General features: G+C 32.6%; 1 protein-coding gene across 1 annotated transcript; it reads right to left on the minus strand.

The window, feature by feature from the left end:
• Window positions 1-3,228: 3,228 nt before the first annotated feature.
• Window positions 3,229-19,534, minus strand: LOC128181925 (zinc metalloproteinase nas-13-like). The gene is made up of 15 exons (XM_052850504.1): window positions 19,405-19,534; window positions 18,924-19,032; window positions 17,639-17,735; window positions 17,242-17,330; window positions 16,913-17,030; window positions 16,687-16,756; window positions 16,167-16,370; window positions 10,037-10,175; window positions 9,691-9,807; window positions 9,369-9,506; window positions 8,853-9,002; window positions 7,935-8,159; window positions 7,274-7,414; window positions 6,430-6,552; window positions 3,229-3,876 (listed from the first exon to the last, which is right to left on the minus strand). The coding sequence occupies exons 1-15, from the start codon at window positions 19,426-19,428 to the stop codon at window positions 3,746-3,748; spliced, it is 1,875 nt and encodes a 624-aa protein (XP_052706464.1). The 5' UTR covers window positions 19,429-19,534; the 3' UTR covers window positions 3,229-3,745.
• Window positions 19,535-20,438: the final 904 nt, after the last annotated feature.

Here is a 20,438-nt window from a genome sequence, read left to right on the forward strand (position 1 = left end):
CGACAACAGTTTGGGGCAAAAGCAAGCCAATTCCAAAAACGTTTACATTTTGGTCCTCAAATGTGCGAGATGGCCGTAAATCTCTTTTTAAGGGACCTCGACACAATTTGAAATCAATTTTTTTTTTTAATTTTTATTTTGTATGATTAATTGTGCATCTTAAATGATTGACCAAAATTTGAATGTTAAAAGGTAAATGTCAGAAATCGTTGTTATGTAAACAAAGTTCGAATCTTGTGTTTGTTTACAATTTATGTAAAGTAAAAGAAATTACAATTTCTATGACAAAATGACTCCTCTCGGCAAAAACAAAAAAAATAAACTGATTAAATTTATTCATAAATAACATTATCAACAAAATACCTCCATTTGACTGAAACAATCAAATTTAACACATAAGTAACAGAAACAACCACTTGAACTTTGTTTGCAAAACAAAGAATTTCAAACTCTGTATCATGCTTCTAACTCTTTATTTGACATTCAAATATTGACGAATCATTTAAAATCCCCATTTTAACCATTCTAGATATTACAAATAAAAAAAAACCATTTGATAGTTTTGAGCTGAATTGGTGTCTTGGTCCCTTTAAATCATCAACTGTCATGGTACAACGTGTATACATATTTTTTTTAGTATTTATTGAAACGTGCAAAACTCCTTACTTTTAAGGTTGTCTCTGATAGACCTTAGAAATGATTGGATATTCAAACAAAAATAGAAATAATATCAGTGTAAGAAATTGCATGTGACTGTGATATTTATGTTTATATTAACCTATTTAACGTGTCAAAGCGTAAACATTTTTGCACTTGATATAATATCATCTCGCCTACTCCTTAAGCCATTCCCAAATGAAGATTTTACAAATCCATTTTAAAATCCATTAAAACCCATCGTTAAAAAACGATGCTCTAGTTGCTGTCTATGAAAGACGATACATAGAAGTTGGATGTGTCGCTGTTTGGGATTCATCAAAGCTGTCAATCATTACTATTGTACAACTCATGATTTACAATTTTTTCTGTTGAACTGTTAATCCGATATCAACATGCAGAAACTACAAATACATTCTGGAATACTGCCTAACCTAACGTTGCCCACTCCTAAATTGTAAAATGTCAGTGATAGCTTATCGATCATACTGACATTAATTTTATTTACGAATGGTGTGGTCTTCGAGGTAAAACGTTGGTCATGTTAAAGCATTCACATAGACAGAAAATCTGTGACTCGAACAGATTAGTCACCTAACAGAAAGATATGTATTTAAGACAAAAGAATAGAAAAGTAACTCTTTTTGTACGATGATTAAAGTTTCAGATATAGTATACAGAATCATCCAACCATTTAAATTAGTTCTCACGAATGACCTGTATTTTATTCGTTGAATGACACAAAGTGCTGTTTCTTCATCAAATTTTGTTTTTCGGTTTAATACAAAATTATGTCGGATTTGAAATATATATTTGAAAATCGACCATTTCAAATATTAAAAGTTAAAAATCTTTACACAAGGAAGAAGTAATATTCGGCACTCGGGAACTGAACCCGGGTTGCCTGGGCACCAGTCCACCACTCTTACGACTGAGCTACGCGGACTCTCGCTTCAGGACTTTTGAGCCCAAAATCTCGAGGATGCGTGGATTGATTTTAAAATAAATTTCATATTCAAAAGTTTTGAGAGCGTCTCTATCGAATGAAAACATGAAAAAAAATTTAAGTAAAATTTTTTCAAAATTTAAGGTTTTTCATTTCCTTCCGGTGACAATCGGAAGTGACGGTGGACGTTCGGATATGCGAAGGGCATTGCAGCCGTAAACTCAAAAGCATCTCTGTAAATCTGAAAGTTCCATCTTCAATACTTTTGGAGATAAATAAGGCACAAGCAAAAACATAGAATTTTTATTATCTCGGTACCAGAAGTGACGACAATAAAAATCTCGGGTAGTTTTCTTAAGAATTATATTATGAATAAGATCTGTAATTTCATCAAAATCGGCTGAAGCGTTTTTGAGAAAACCTTACAGAAAAAAAGTTACTAATAATAATAATAGAGGAAAAGAAACAAAGCAATAACTATAAGGTCTTCCGTTGTTAACGGAAGACCTTAAAAATATTTTTTGACTTTTTATGGAAAGGGATATGATATTTTGATTAGAATGGCGGATCTAAGCAAGATATTTCATGATAAACCTTTGTCAAGCAGCCTTCTGAAACATACGAAATTATTAAGATTTCGTTCAACACTGTGTCGGATAATCATGCCATTGCCAAGGTGGCATTTTTGCACCTGCTTAAGAGGCAGTTTCGGAAAAATTCATGCATACAATATGATAGACCATTCTCTAGAAAGTATATAACCACTTTTGTTTTTAGTGTGTTTCACCTGACAGGTGAGCTATTTACCTTTAAAAATTAGTATCCCATAAGAAAATTATAATTCCCATTGGAGAAATGATTCTCCTACAGGAAATATTGACATTCCTATAGGATTTTCTAAAAATCCTAGAGGAATGATATTTTTTGTAGGAGAATGGTATTTCCTGTGGGAATTTGATTCAGACAGGTGGTTTTCCTATAGGAAACTAATATCTCCTATCGGATTTTATCAAATCCTGTCGGAATTGCAAATCCTGTAGGAATATTGTTTTTCCTAGGGGAAAAATTATTTTCCTGTAGGAACTTATTTTTGAAAGGTAAATATCTCACCTGACAGGTGAAAGGTAACAAAGGTGGTTGTTAACTCTTCAAGCAATGATCTATCATGTGGTATATTTGAATTTTTCGATATATATATATATATATATATATATATATATATATATATATATATATATATATATATATGCAGTTTAGACGGGTGCAAAAATGCCACCTTGGCACTGGCATAATTATCCGGCACAGTGTTTTTCATCTTTTTCACCATATTCTTAATATCAGGCTGGTTTAAAATTTACTTTAATAATTTATACGATTAAATAATTAGGTCATCTTAATCTTATAAAAGCAAGATGAAAGATTTTGTAATATATTTTGTTTTGCGCAATAGCTATATTCTCACAAGAAACTATATTGATCGCTTTTATTTTGTTATACGTTTTGAAATTTGGAGACGTTACATTTTCGGCAAGTTAAAAATATTCATCACAGAAGTCAATTTTGTTGAGATACTCTATTTCCAACATCACACTGTCTTTAAAAAACAACCCATAAATCTATTTTCTGCAATGTTAAAATTTATTGTATTTTTTTTTTAAATGATTATGTATGATGTATCAAACAAAAAGATGCATATGGCAGAAAAATTGCACAGTGTTTGAGAATATAGTAGCAGAAAGATCATGGTTTTGAAACATATGTTAAGAGTTGGACAAACATTCAAAGAAACAGGTACAACATAAAAAACATAAATATAATAAATAACGTAAACCACATAAAATTCAATGCATAAAAAATCACCCCCTTTTCCAATTAAATGAATAATTAATAGAAATATAAAGAAAAAATATTCATGAAAAAATAAACATACATAAATTTAAAATATGGCACGTCGAATTATAAGAAAATATGGTAAATCGGCTAATTTAATCTTTTCCAAAGATTTTAAAAATAATTTCGTTTGATATACACTATATATGGTTATGATTGTTTTTTTTTCATAATATGTTTTGGTTTTCTCATCTTTGGTTGTTCAACAGTATTTTTTCCAGGATTTAAGCGTTCACATTTTTTGTTCAGTCTCTAACAATTCAAAACGGAAAATATAACAAAGAAAACTGCTGAAAAGAGGTGCGCCCCATAAACGTTTATTCTTGTTGACCCGCTTTCTGCTGTAAACTGTTCAACCAGTTGCTGAGATCCCTCGCGAAGTCCTTCAAAAAAGATGGTTTGTTTAAAGTTAATATCCACGTGATAGCAAGTAAAACAAGAGGCCCATGGGCCACATCGCTCACCTGAGGAACAATAGGTATGATAAAGTCAGCTTAATGGAGTCATAATACAAACAATTGGACAATGTACAATAATACATGTAGATCTTGTATAAATAAAATCCCTTTTTCCCCCTTGGAACTCGGATAGCCCTGATTGCTGCCATTATTTACAAGAGCAGACTTTAATCACCGCTCCTGCACATATAAAGGGACTCAACGTTACGCAGGCATGAATGACCGCACACCTACGCAACTCAACAGGTACCAACGTTAACGCAAGCAGGGATGACCGCACACTTGCGCCAACAGCTCAACCTAACGCAAGCAGGGAGTGCCACACACGCGCTAGAAAGGCCAGAACACCAGCAGGGATGACCATACACTAATGCTCCGCCGCAACCACCACCAATACAAGCACATGTGACCGCGCACTTGTATTAATGGGATACAGGGCAGGAATGACCACACACTCTGTATCATAGGTTACAAAACATGAAGATTAAACAGTGCAGGGATGTTTACACCCTCAATCAATCCGTACCTGTTCAAGTTTAACCCCAAACAGTCGCTCTTCACAATGCAATAGACACTGTCCCTATATATGTGCCGGCCTAAAATAATTCATAGTATCTAAAAATTGGAAATCAAAAATAAACAAACTAATCCGGCCTAACCCAAAACTACTTATGCAGAACAACTTATATACATTGAATATTTATTATTGTATAAAAATAATCATCACAATAATTGGTTAACAGTGGATGCATTAATTAAAATAATCAAGAATCAATATATCAAGGGCAATAACTCAATACAGTAATACAAAAAAGATTCTAATGAAAAAATAGGTGCCTGCTTCAATTTTATAGTCATATCACATGTTGAGTATTGCAGTTCTCAAAAAGATCCTTTACAATTGTTTATACATGTGTATGGGATATTTAGCAAACTCTGAACCTTCTCGTGAGGCCGAAGAATTGTCCTGGAGCCAAATCCTTTAACAATTATAAAGAATCATCTTGCTGATTACTTTCTGAGAAGAAGATTTTTAAAGATTTACTCTATATATTCCTATGTAAAATTTTAACACCCCCCCCCCCCAATGTGGCCTCACCCTACCCCCAGGGATCATGATTTTCACAACTTTGAATCTACACTACATGAGGATACTTCCACACAAGTTTCAGCTTTCCTGGCTGATTAGTTTCTGAGAAGAAGATTTTAAAGATTAACTCTATATTTTCCTATGTAAAACTTCGACCCCCCATTGTGGCCCCACCCTACCCCCAGGGGTCATGATTTTCACAACTTTGAATCTACACTACCTGAGGATGCTTCCACACAAGTTTCAGCTTTCCTGGCCGATTAGTTTCTGAGAAGAAGATTTTTAAAGATTTACTCTATATATTCCTATGTAAAACTTCGACCCCCCATTGTGGCCCCACCCTACCCCCGGGGGTCATGAATTTCACAACTTTGAATCTACACTACCTGAGGATGCTTCCACACAAGTTTCAGCTTTCCTGGCTGTTTAGTTTCTGAGAAGAAGATTTTTAAAGATTTACTCTATATATATTCCTATGTAAAACTTCGACCCCCCATTGTGGCCCCACCCTACCCCCGGGGGTCATGAATTTCACAACTTTGAATCTACACTACCTGAGGATGCTTCCACACAAGTTTCAGCTTTCCTGGCTGTTTAGTTTCTGAGAAGAAGATTTTTAAAGATTTACTCTATATATTCCTATGTAAAACTTCGACCCCCCATTGTGGCCCCACCCTACCCCCGGGGGTCATGAATTTCACAACTTTGAATCTACACTACCTGAGGATGCTTCCACACAAGTATCAGTATTCCTGGCTTTCTGGTTCTTGAGAAGAAGATTTTTGAAAATTTCTCGAAATTTTTCATTAATTTCTAATTATCTCCCCTTGAAAACGGGTGTGGCCCTTAATTTTAACAACTTTGAATCCCCTTTGTCTAAGAATGATTTGTACCAAGTTTGGTTGAAATTGGCCTTGTAGTTCTTGAGAAGATGTTGAAAATGTGAAAAGTTTACGGACAGACGGACAGACGGACGGACAGACGGACGACAGACAAAATGTGATCAGAATAGCTCACTTGAGCTTTCAGCTCAGGTGAGCTAAAAATATATTACATTTTAAGGTACCATATAAGTCATGAAAATCTTAAGTGTACTCTCCATGTAAACTTTTGCAATATGTGTTTATTTCACATGAGCTATATTTCTCTTTGTTTGTTTTTTTCTTTAACTAAGGTACAAGCGGCTGGTTAAAACATCTTTTATCGATCATCTAAAATTCTCTCTCCTTTTTTTAATATAAGACTGAAATATTTAATTTATTTGAAGATGATTTTTGTAAATTATTAACAAGTAGTCAAAAGAAATATCTAAATTGTATTTTCCCCATTCTTCTTTGATTTGTTTTGATCATTTTATCAATGTTTGCAAATCATATAATTTATGATACCTGAGGTGCAAACACGGCAGGATTTCATGCAGAATTTAAGCATATAGCCTGGGTTGATGACACATTGGTTGCCCCGGGCCCAGACAGGACACTGTGTGTTATCATCTTTACAGTCATCCATTTCTAGATAGGTAGAAAAGTATGTTAAAATAAAACATTGAAAGAGACTTTATCATCAACCTGCATTGCAGAATATATCATAATGGTACACATAGTATATTACAATAAATTATTTACTATTACTCTAAAAATCGATCTTTATGCGAATGTTTCATTCTTTTGTGTTTTTTTTTCTAGTTAGGTAGAAAAGTATATTAAAATAAAACATAAAAGAGGCATTTTGTCATAGCTGATGACGACTTTCATCAGAGAACCTTTCACAGTTTATGCATCGACCTGCATTGCAGAATATATCATAATGGTACATATAGAACATTACTATAAATTATTTACTATTACTCCTTAAAAAGATCATTATGCGAATGTTTTTATCTTTTGTATTCTTAACAATCGCTTTTGAAAGTTCTTTTAACTGATTCTAAGAATCAGAGAAAGTAGATTAATTTAGAATACATTTCGTACTTTTAGTTTAAATAAACCGCCCAAAATATAACTTACACTTTTTAACTTTTACAAATTATATGAAAATATTAATTATTATATTTTGATCCATCTACAAAAATGGTAACCGTTGTTAACTTCCTTTTTTAGTATTTACACTTTCAAAGACAGGATCATTAAACAAATTCTTTTCATCATCATCATCATCATCATCATTATCATCAGGATTCTCTGTGTATAACTGTGTTACAAAAACAAATTTAGTTTTGTTAAGTTTACCGACCTTTCTCTCTCTCCCCTCCGCCACATAGACCACAGGTTTTCATGCAATTCGCCTCCATCCACATCTTATGTATGCTACAGAAGTTCCACCTGGTTTGAAAATCTCGACAGTTTGCTGTGGGGTACCTGTCCTCGCAATTATCTGTAAATTGGTATTTATAAAATGTAGCAATAAAATAATAACAATATATCAAAATAGTCGATAACGCCGAAGGGTAGATCAATTTCATCATTTTAACTTTATCTTTCCACATTGATGTTGAATAAAAAAATGTATTAACATTAAAATAAGTTTTTTTTATAGAAACAATTGTGAATATATTCCGATTACATAATTTGTTTTCTAAGTTAATATCAAGGCAGGAAGGTTGGCACATTCAAGACACGAATTTTACATGTAAAGTTCAGATCAAAATCCCATCTCAAATGAACATCAAAGTTTTCTTTACAACAACGTAAAAGAATTTTACGGTACTAGAACATTTTTTTCTTCAGACAACCACGTATATCACAGATAAGTTATCATACACACTGAAAGCATACTTGGTTGAATGCTTCCCAATGAGAGGGCTTACTTATACAATGCCTGCTGTTTAATATATTTCTTTCAAATATTTACATATATAATGAAAAAAAAATGATTAAATCAGATCAATGCATACTTGGAGTGGGAGTAGTAGGGGGTGGGGTGGTGACGACGGGTGGCCTGGTTACGACCACCCCTCGCGTCGTTTTCATTCCTCCATCCGGTAAGCTTTCGTTGTTTTTGCAAGTGTGACAGTCACTTGCACAGTTGACAGTCATCCAGGCAGGGTTGATTGCACATTCTCCATCCAGTGCCCATTCTCTGCATTTGGCATCATCCGAGTGTGCATTTACACAATTGGCTGAAATAAAAAAAATATTCCAGTTTAACATTCCAAAGAAAAAGCAGTCAAGATATCATATCTATGTAGATATCATATGTCATTACTCGCGTTAGCGCGTTATGTAATTTTTTTCTGCAATGATCGCAAACTTCATACCCTGAATGCAATGCAATGGATAACATTTAATTGTACATATTTACATTTTTTTAAAACAAATTAATAAATTGATTGTGAAAAAGAAAAGAAAAATTAAGTAAATTATTGTTTATGTACACCAGTACGTTAAAAAAAAAAGAATTCTCTCCTATAAGAATTTGAGTCTGACATCCGAAAAATTTTAACGTGGAGTTCGTGATCTTTTAGGTTGGTATCAACGAATCGGTAAAACGCGCGTGTAGATTATAATCCTGCCAGTTTCTACAGGGCTATGAATGTAAAATCACTTTCTAAAAAAAGAGGGAGTCATACTTGGTGGATGTAAATATTTGTTTTGCTCAGGTGAGCTTAAAACACCAAATACATTAAATTACAATGTAGTACCGTGTATAATCTCCTTTAGACCGTTACTATTTCTGTGAAGAATTGAACCATATCAAAAGCATGTATAATCTCCCTTAGGCTGTAAAATTATATCTTGTGAAAATTTTACCAAAGTAAGAATATCTGACAACAACATTAACGTTTGCTATAGATGAATTTGGACTGACTTACTTCTTGGTCTGGGGTTGTTTGGGTCACAATACATGCAGGTCTTCTTGCAATTTTGCCTCATCCAGTCCTCCGCAACCACACAATCGCCATTTTCTTTCCATTTGTCACAAGTGGTGTCATCATAAAAGTTCTCGCACTTGTTTTCCTGGTCTTAAAAAATTAACAGAGAAGTAAAATATGCATATAATATTAACAAAGAGAAATTAGGTAAAACATCATCTTATTTTACGTATCTCATTTTTTGACAGTTTGTCACATCACATTGATACATATGCATAATTGCCTCTGTCTGTTGTCAAGTTATTTGTTTAAACACAACACTCAGCAGCAGATAATCACATGAGAGCTCAATAATCCTGAAACTGTTCTAGAACTAGTTCTGATGTTTTTTCCCTTCAAAATCATATTTGTTACTTCACAACTGTTGTTTTTTTTTTTACTTACATAACAATTACTTTAAAATAAATAAATGTGAGCCTATTTGAGAAACATTCCTCAAAAAACCTAAGGATTTACCTTGCCGAATATTTTGTTCGTTTCCACAGACACCACATGCACGCGCACAGTTTTCATTCATCCAACTAGGGCGTCTTCGACATTCACCCTGTTTTGCCCAAATGTTACATTTCCAGTCGTTGGCTACATTTGTGCAACCTTCGAAGATAAAAATGTTGATTAGTTCGCGAGAAGAAGGTTTTATTACAAATGTTGAACGTGAAAATGAATGAATGCGAAAATAGAGTTTTGTAATCTCTTGGTATTATATTCAAAATCATCATTTTAAAAGATTTTACTGAAATGTTTCAGTTTTTAAAAGATATTTGTAATTTTTTTTTACCAGGATTTTGTCTTGTTTTTCCTTGTTGACAGTCAGATGATCCGTCAGGGCAAATACACTCGCAATTTTGGTCCAGAAACCCGCCATTATTACAGACAGTGTTTGTGCAATGAATGTCTAAAAAAATTTTACAAAACATTTTTCATATTGCAATTTCCACATGTCATCTGTAACTGCACAATATATTTAAGACCTTATCCCTAAAGAATCTTGGTCTGACACACAGAAATCGCGATCTATGTCTAATAAAGGAGGAAGAATTTTGCAAAGAGATCTTAAAACTTCAACTATACATGTAAAAAATGAAACTGAAACAATATTAAGTAAAAATGTAAAGAGAACTTACTACATTTGTACATGGCGTTTAAAACCTTTACGTCTCCGAATGACAATTCCTTCTGGTAGACTCTACCGATCTCTGCTTCCCTGTCTTTGTAGGCTGGCTGAGCTGATATCGTGGGACTGCTGCCGTCTCTACTGAATGCCTATCCAATTAAGGAAACACTCAAAATCAAGTCAATAGAAGTATTGCCAGAACTTAGTCAATAAAAGAAACAGTCGGAACTGTCCAAAATCTTTGTTCCTAACAGCCACAACTCAGGCAATAAAATTGAGTCAATTCTTAATAAAAGACATACGACAAAGCCTAGTCAATAGAAAAATGATAAAACCCTAATCAGCAGAAGAACAGGCAATGTTCAGACAATTGAAGGACAGTCATTACTCAGGCATTAACAGAAGAGACAAACCCTAGACAATAGAATAGTAATCAAAACATGTTCAATAATGGGTAGTAACAGCCAAAACGTTTTAAAGAAAAGAGAACTAGGGTGAGAACCTCGTAAGTTCCAAGAACTTGTTTGCGAAGCCTTTGTACATTATATATATACAATAAAATATGTTCAAACTAAAGAAAGAACATGCAAGTTATAGTGAACAGTATAACTGTTAAAAACTAAGTCAGAAGAACAATCAAAACTAAATTTAACGAATAAACAATCAAAACGTAGTTAACAGAAAGCACAGCATAAGCTCAGTTAAAAGAACAGTCAATACCAAGAAAATAGAAAATAAAACAGTCAAAGTCTGGTAAATAATCACTAGAGGCCAATCAGTCAAAACGTAGTCAACAGAATACAGTCAAAACGAAGTCAATATAGGCATGTAGAACAGTCAAATCCAGTCTACAGAAAAACAGACAAAGACTACTTTCTTACCAAAAATAATGAGAATTCGAAGGTGTGTGTGTTTGTCTGTGTGTGCGTCTATGACAAGTTATACAGTGTATTATAGAAGGTGTGGTTCAACTGCTATGTTGCAGTTAATAAAGCAAACTGTTAGTGTTATATATATATATATATATATATATATATATATATATATATATATATATATATATATATATATATATATATATATATATATATATACTTTTATCTTGATCGTCTCGTTTGGTTACCAGAAAACGTTTTAGTCTGAAGATTTATTTGATATGAAATACGGAACACTGTTCACTTATATACAGATTTATCTATCTCATGATCTTTTTTTTCGTTGCATTAATAACGATGTTAAAGGCTTAACCATCACAATTTAATGGATCATTTCTAAGAGAAATAACTCGGATGATTTGATAAATGACAATTGATTTTGGTAACGATGTGCAGTTATACTTGTCCTTCTTTTGATGCGAGTTTATGTCAACTTTAGTCTACGGTGTATTCTATAAAGAACAAGGGACGTTATTGGCCGAAATTTGCCGTGTTTCAAATATGCACAGCATCAAACATTTTAAAAAGCCTTGAATTTATCAAATCCAATGGTATATAACTTATATATGTGACTTAAACATAATCATGAAATGTATGCTGAAAACTGTTCCAACTGAAACTGCTTTGTTGGATTCTATTACAATGTGCATTACTTTAAACGATAACATATTAGTGAATTACAAATGAAATCTCTCTCTCTCTCTCTCTCTCTCTCTCTCTCTCTCTCTCTCTCTCTCTCTCAGTTTCTTCAGATAAATGATGTCTGAACAAAATATTTAAAGTGTCCGATAGAGATGAAGTGTCAAACATTTTAAGGCAAGATCATGGAAGAAACTTTATTTAAATGTTTAAATTGTCTAATAAAGATGAAGTCGAAAATTTTAAGACAATTAAGTCATGGAAGGAACTCTATCCAAGTGATATAGATGGGGTCAAAAACCTTAAGACAAGATCATGGAAGAAACTTTATCTAAACGTTTAAAACGTCTTATAAAGATTAAGTAAAAAACTTTAAGACAAGATCACGGAAGGAACTTTATATACCGATCCACTGATTCTACGATTCCTTCTATAAAAACGAATATAGCACATGCACAGTATAGGAACGGAATTGTACAGTTATGGGCAGCGCTGTTTGTCGAAGCAAATAAACAATTAGAAGAGGTAGCTCTGCGAACAGTCGAAGATTTTAATCAAACGAATTGATAAATGGATGTAAAAAAAAAAAACAAACAAAAAAAAACCTTCTTTAACAATTCAATACGTTATGGTGATAAACTGACTTAAGTATAAACAGTTGTATTCCTTTTGCAACATGATTTTCAATGAACTTTTTGACAATCAATATCCAAGGTCACATTCCAAAATTGAAATGATTATTTTGTACGAAATACAATCATTAATATATTACGACTGAATAGGGGACATGTGGAGGTAGATATATACTTTAAGAGAATAATCTGATAATTTGATATCATTGCAAATAAAAGTAGAAAAAATCCTCAGAATATCATGAGTTGTCATTATTTCATACTGTACGCGTAACGCAATTTTAAGCATATATTTAGAATTTTACTGTACGCGTAGTTCTATAATTAAGCATTGGTGTGTAATGGTAAGTTAACTCAATAGAATGACCATTGTATGAATGGACTCATCACTTTAAAAAATTTGATTGATGAAAACAAATATTTTTGCTGCATTTTTTTGTAATTAATAGTTTTTAAATCGATATTGCACATCCTTTTACATAGCTGCCATATGCACACGAGTGCTATTTTGAAAACAACTATATAGGTTTTGGATTAATGAGATTTAAAAGCAGAGTTCTAGTACAAGTATTTGGATTCAACTATTTATATTGACAAGTGGAACTAGAAACTTTATCTATTATATATTAACAGTATACGCAATTGATATCAAAACCCTTAATATAAAAATTAGACTTTGACCCGTGCGTGCACGGGACCAGGTTGACATTGCATATGATATCGGACATTAACGTATTGTTGGCATTTACATAACCAAGCTTTAAGCCTACAATAATACTATTTATATCACTACACTCTGCTTAGTAAGAATAATCTAAATGTGTCTCGTGACAGGCCTTCACCACAGTTAAAACGCCTCCCATATACCTGTAATGTAGCAAAAAATTGCAGAATCGCTCCAAAACGATTTTTGAGAAAATTAATGAAGCTGCATTGAAAATAACAGTCAAATTATTCATAACAAACCATTTTGAGGCTGTAAATACCTTTCATCTAAAACTTTATTTATATCAATGAAGAATTCAACACTTTTTCATCAACTTTTTTACTCGCTTCGAATCTACACACCATGTTGACATTCGGAACTCTCGGGATTTTTCATATTACATGCACTGAGAGTAATCTCCCGTATTTCTTTTGATGAACAGCATAAAGATTACATGTAACTTATTCTAGAACTTTAACAACCGTAAAAAAATCGCGATACTGTCCCTCCAGATATTAGTTATTTACGTATTTTCCGTCTACAATGTACATTGTACGGTCAAAATATTGTTCGCAGCGCTATTTTTTCTCTCGCTTCGACAAACATCACTACCTAAAACTGTACACTTACGTTCCTACAATGTGACATGTGCATGTACATCACAAACATGCATTATAGAAAAAAAATAAAATAACACGAAATATAAAACTATATTATTCTTTTTGAGAAAGTACAATTGTTTTCATCAGCCCTTAGATTTGATTTCGTTGAATAGAGTTCGTGAGAAAATTTTACGGGAGACAATATATGTTCTATATGCGCTTAGATTTAAATTGATCAGACTACTGCGTATACGATCTCATATTATAGTTACAAAGTGACTTAAACATGATTTAAACAAAAAAGAAATTATTAGTGTTTTGATTAAGCCTTTCAATATGTCGGCGATATCCACTGGAACAATTGTACAGGTCTAAGCGTTGTTTGTCTTGTAATTTGTTGTTGTTGTTTTCCATTCTCTCTCCCCCCCCCCCTTTAGTTTCTCTTTAGTAAATTAATACATAGTTAAGTTTGTTAAAAATAACTAAATAAAACCAAAAAGTATTGTTCTTGAATCCTCCATTTCTTTTACATATATATGTATACATCGGGTGTTACACGTTGTTGAGCCGTGTCGCACCGTACGTGTTCGTAAGCTGTACTTGCGTGCGACCAGTTCTCGCCGAGTACCATTTCTCGCCAGTACAATGTGACGTCATTTTATCAACACATAAAATTATAGACAAAAAATTACGTCACATTGTACTGGCGAGAAATGGTACTCGGCGAGAACTGGTCTCACGCCAGTACTGTATGCATGATTTAAGAATCAGTGGAACAACATTTAGGGCTAACAGAATAGTAACTTATCAATTTTAAATGCATTCTACTAATCAGCTAAGTGTATGAATACAGTAAAACACGCTTATAACGAAGTCCCAGGGACGGGCAATTTAACTTCGTTATAAGCGTAATTCGTTATATCCGTCAAGTTTACAACATGAAATAGAGACTTGGGGAATGAAAATCACTTCGCTGTAAGCGTCAACTCATTATAAGCGTGTTCGCTATAACCGTGTATTACTGTAAATGATGAAATCATGAGCCGGCACGTAAACTATAAAAGTGGTTGTCGCATGTGAAAGTGTCTAATTTTAACGAAAACTACTCATAAAACATCATATTGTAACGCATTTAACGAGGCCGGGTCTAATTTTTTTCTGCACTAAATTTTGGAATGAAATTTTTTACATGAATTTCTACTGATATGATTATTATTTTCAGATAAAAAAATAAGACATTTACCACACCGTTTGTTTAAGGGGTCATCTCAAAGTTTGTTGATTTTTAACATAGGACCCTATGGGATTTTGCTTGAAATGTATCAATTTTGCACTTTTTTACAATTTTCTTAAACTTCTGCCCTGGGGATTTCTTTTTCTATTCTACATATTAAAGTTATTGCTAAAAGGCATAAAATGGTCAATTATTCTGTACTCAGGCTCGTTAAACGAGCATTCCATGTTTAGTGCACATTAGTGAAGTCATAATGAAAAATGACGTCATTTTAGTGCCTGTAGGATTTCGCTAATAACATATTTAAACTCTGTCCCGAGTTTTTGCTATTTCAATAATAGTAAATACCTTTGTGCTCAAACAACGTTCATCCACTAATATGAAAAATGTCCAGATTATCTGTTTTGAAACGCCCCCTCTACCGCTTCAGTTTCAATACACAACCAAAAATAGTCTCGTTCAACCAGACGCTCGGCTGTCTCCGTAAAACTCCGACGAGCTGCTCGTCAGAGTTTCACGGAGACAGCCGAGCGTCTGGTTGAACGAGACTAAACCAAAAATTGAAAGCCTACGGAGATTTTGCATTGCATCAGCCATTAATAAGCCCGGATGATAACGTTAAAAAAGTGCACAATGTTTTCCGAGTGTATTCCGAATGGAGAAAAGATGTTAACATTTCCCATTACAAATCTCCGTAAGAAAATTGTTTTTGTTCCTGTGAAATTTTATGAGTGAAAAAGGGATAATTGTTCAATGAAGATATCTTGGATATATTCCCTTTCATCGATTTCAGTTGTATTTCTTTCACAGGTATGTGTATTTTTATTAAAAATCATCAAAAATTGATGGAAGCAATAACTTGGGACAGACTACAATGCACAACTTCAATAACGCAGACAAAGACGTTGAAAGTATCGTAAATTTTGCGGCCAAATAATGCAAATACCGTATCTTGTTCTTTATTGTAGGTCTTTTTTTTTTTTAGATTACTTCCTGACTGTGATATATATTTTAGATTTATCAAATGACTTCTCTTTAGCTTGATTTCGCTGTATTATATCAAAAACATAATTTTTATTAAGACGGAAAAGTGTCTGAAGAGAGTTTTACAAAAAACCCCGGTGATTCATCCTTATTAGAATACTTGTACTTGACCCATTTAAGGCAATCTACAATTCACAATTTTACTTAAGCTCCTTTAAAGTTATTCATGGCTCGATCCAGATGCAGACAGGAAGATTTTACTTTTATGTTTTCCACGTTATAATGTTGTATTTACAACAACTGATTATATCTTATGAAGCTACGTTGTTGACTCATAGAAAATGGTTAAGTTGTTATGGATTTGTAACAGTTAAAAATGAACTTTTTTATGTCAATGGTAAAACTTACCGTCACTCCATAGTGCATGACTGAAGGGAAATCGTATTGAACGTTTCGAGTATTGATGTAGGATTCCGGGTACTTCTCAAATTGGCTCTGTAGGCCTGGTTGTATGTTTTGAACGTTGATGCGAATGAACTCGTCCCGATCAGGTCGATTTTGTTCGTGAATGAGACCAATAGCATGACCAATTTCATGTAAATACAGGCCTTTCTGAAATTTGGTAAGAAAAAACCCCAAATTACAACCACAAGTACAAGCACTCGACAAATACATTTACATTCGTATAAACGAAAATCTAACCAATTCAGTTTGATAAAAATAGTATGTTCCTAAGAATGACAGTTTGAGGTAGAAGCAAGTCTTTGCTCTTAATCATTATTTTTGTCTTTAGTTTGGTCTCCGAATTAAGCAGCTATGATCTGTAGCCCAACAATTTAATAAACGTGCTCTTCTGGGTAAACAGATAGATATTCACAAATGAATTTATCAAAAAGCATACCTATATAAAACACAATGAGATACTTACAAATCGGCACCCATTTCTATCTAAGCTTAATTCTTGTCTACCTCCTTGCATGCCAAGTTGTGACCAACATCTATAAAAAGCATTTAAATAATTAATCAATGTAATATAGGATTTGTTGGGTTATTTTTGTAATCACAACGTTGCAGAACATTTATAATCACGATAGATTTTGATGTAGATTGTTAATCATTGTTATCTGGCTGACTTACATGTAGCCATGCCTTACCCCTGAGCATCAATGAAATCCACGTAGTCTTGTTCATTGGTTCTGGGTTTAAATCGGAGACATGTGTATTTTTCTAGCTCTCTCATTGAAACTTTAACAAAATACTGGTCAGCAGCATCTGTACACACAAACACTTATATTATACATGTCAACTCAGATATGATATCTGTATAATATTACAACTCAATTAATAATATTTTTTTTCAATCAATGTAATGTTTGATATTTTACTTTTATAATGAAGCTTTGAAATCCCAATTTTCAGTTACTCTATCCAATTATCTTTCTCCTCCCCGATTTTGATATTTTTACTTCAATAAACTACACACCATAACGTCCTGGGGAAAACGTGTAAGGCATAACTCCACCACTCCAATATCCATTTGCATTGCTGATGGCCTTTCTTCTTTTTCTTTTTCTAAAATACAACTCTTAAAATCAGATAGCTCTTAGGGGAATAATAACAAATACAACTTCTAAAATCAGATATCTTTTAGGGGAATAATAATAAATAGAAAAAAATACATGTAAATGGAAACACAAAAGCACCCAATGAAAATTAAAAAAAAAATGTGTGACGCAATTATCAACTCGATCATTTAGTATTGCCTTTTAATTTTAGTCCAATGTTGTGAAACTATTATATGTGACATATGGAAACTCAACAGCTTTCAAGTGCTCTTAAAGTTTTTAGAGGTCAAAAAATGTATCACTCTGTAAACTTACGTTTTAGCATTTAAAGCTTTAAACTGGGTTTCTGTCAAGTACATGTCAAGTTCCTTTAAAACCAACCCTCCTGGTAATGTAAGTCGGTTGGCAATCGCTGGAAGAAGATCATTTTTAATTTACAAAATTAGCATAACATTATGTTCATGTATATGAGGGTCATTTAAAAAAGATATGGATAACCCAAAGAATCCATGTATAAATCAGAGTCCTATCTTCTACTGACACTAAAGGATGACATCGAAGGGAGCAAATTAAAATTGTAAACGAAAACTTTATCTGAAACCTCAAAATTTAAACGATTAAGAACGAACGACGTAAGAAGAAAATCTTTTATAAAATACCTATACAGTTTTTTGCTTATATATGTAAGAATTTATATAAACATGTACATTTGAAATTAATTCGGGTAAAATAATATATTTAATAGTTATCAAGAAAAGAGTGATGCATTGAAAACGGTATGACCCCCGTCAAAGAATTCCTAAACACATGCTTTATCCAAAGCAATCAACACTGCCATGTAAATGTTGGTTTTTTTCGTAATACAGGATATTTAAAATGTTATGATAATTATTCAATATCGTGTGATATTTATTTAAAATCTTATGATATATGATTAATATCTTTTGATGTATGTTTCATATTTTGTGATATCATATCTACATCGAAACTCCAATGAAATTAATTTGAAAACTGTCCGTCCGTGGCCAATGGAATGGTGGGGACACTCAATCTTGACACAACATAAAAAACAAAACATAACAAGATACGTGTATGAAATATTCACTACAGGATTATCTGATAAGGCAATCTAAAATAAAGGAGATTTTTAAAAAATCTGTTGTGGAACGGAACGGTTGTGTAAAAAACCAATTTCATTACACAAGCGACATTTGAAATATTTTTGTTGTCAATTATTTTTTGCAAGAATTCCGCTTTTATGTATTGCCCAACAAAAGTACATATCCGAATGTATGTAGGCGATGTTGATCTAATTATAAGGCATGTCTAATGTAAAATTAGTTAAACACACCATTACATAGTTTTGTTATCGACTTAATCAATCACTCAAAGATGTGTTTGCGTTTATGATCATTTTGTGATTCGGTTTTCATTCTTTTCGCTACCGCCTATTACAACAAAATCACCGGTAAACAGATCGAACTCGCTTATAGAATGAACTGCGATCGGGCTCAGTCTAAAATTTACAACTTATTTGGATGTCTGGTGCCATTCTATGTATGTATTTTCTGTGTATACATAATTGATTTAGGTAGTTTACCGTCATATCCGCCTAGCATTCTTGACATGATTTGGTCCATGGTCAGATCTTTGGGTGGTTGCTTCCTGTCTAGCTGTCCATTACACAAGTAGACAAATGCCACACATATCTGGTAAAATAAGATCAAAATAAAAATCTCCTAGCAACAGTTTAAGACTGAAAACATGCTACATGTAGAAACATCTCAATAAAAAAGCACGTTCAAAAGAAATTGCATATTTCAACATTGTCATTATGTAAAAAATCAGATTAAAGAATATAGAATTAAGCAGTAATTAAATGTACCATAATTAATGGCGTGAGTCAACTTTCAAAAACTTTAAAACGTTAAATATTATTATTTTAAAAAAAATGTAATAGCGTGTTTAAATCAGTCTTAAACACCACTTCTAAGAAATATAAATACAAACAAATAAAAAAAATAAATTTCCGAAAAAGAAAAATAAACAGATAAAAATATAAAAGAAACATTAATAAATACCAAAAAATATATGTTTTCCTTCATAGCTGTCGGATATCATACAGTCCTTAACTTTAGAGTCTGTATACGCTTTTTATAAAGTCTTTTATTGACGTACGCTTCCGTTGTGTCATATCCACTTGTCCAAGTGGAGTAGACAAACATGTTATAATAATTCAACAAACGTGATATACTTTTATAGGATTATTACTACTTCTATATCATAGTAGTGTAGGAGTGGATTTTTAATGAACTTTTTGATTTAAAAATGCATATCCTGTTTAATTAAAATGCTATCAAAAATGTTTAATTGACTTAAAGTTGATTATAAGCGACATATAAAACTCTGGATTTTGGTTATGCTATCATTGATGAGATCAGATTTCATTTAAATCCTATTTTTGTTTTATTAAAATTATTTTAAACATATTCGCAGTCTTTCCCTAATTTTTATCAGCAATCGTGTTTACAGGATTAAATGTCTTGCAATAATGACTGTGAAGTGTGATATGGAAAAAAAAAGCAAAAGCTTTGATAAAATAAGATTTAAGCTATGTTTATCGCTCGCTCGCCAAAGGTCTTTTAGCATTTGAATTGAACATTGTGTCTATCATTTAAATACCCGAGATGACCATCCAAGATTAAAGAAAAAATTAAGATGATATAATTGTAATCATTTTTCAGTAAAATATACACTCATAACATAAGTTGTTTTATGTAACTAATCTAAAGTAGATGATAATTTTATTAAAATATTAGCATGCTAAAGGATTGTATTCCTTTTTTCTTTTTATAAAATACATTTTCTGAGTTCAAAAACCCCTAACGAGGGGAGAAATGTCTTTTTGTCTAAATTATCAAGGAAATAATATTTGGTTTTTTTTCAGCACATGGTCAGCTTGTTTTTATTAACAGAGTTAGATTCATGTTTAACTTTGTGAAATGATTTATTGACGAACCATGATATGACACATTTCATTATGACTGTCAGTGAAAGAATGTAAAGTTAGTTCTTCCGTTGTCCGGGTATTTTCTCTTCCGATTGCAATGCGGGA

Source organism: Crassostrea angulata, chromosome 4, assembly GCF_025612915.1.
Source record: "Crassostrea angulata isolate pt1a10 chromosome 4, ASM2561291v2, whole genome shotgun sequence".
Classification (NCBI taxonomy): Eukaryota; Metazoa; Mollusca; class Bivalvia; order Ostreida; family Ostreidae; genus Magallana; species Magallana angulata.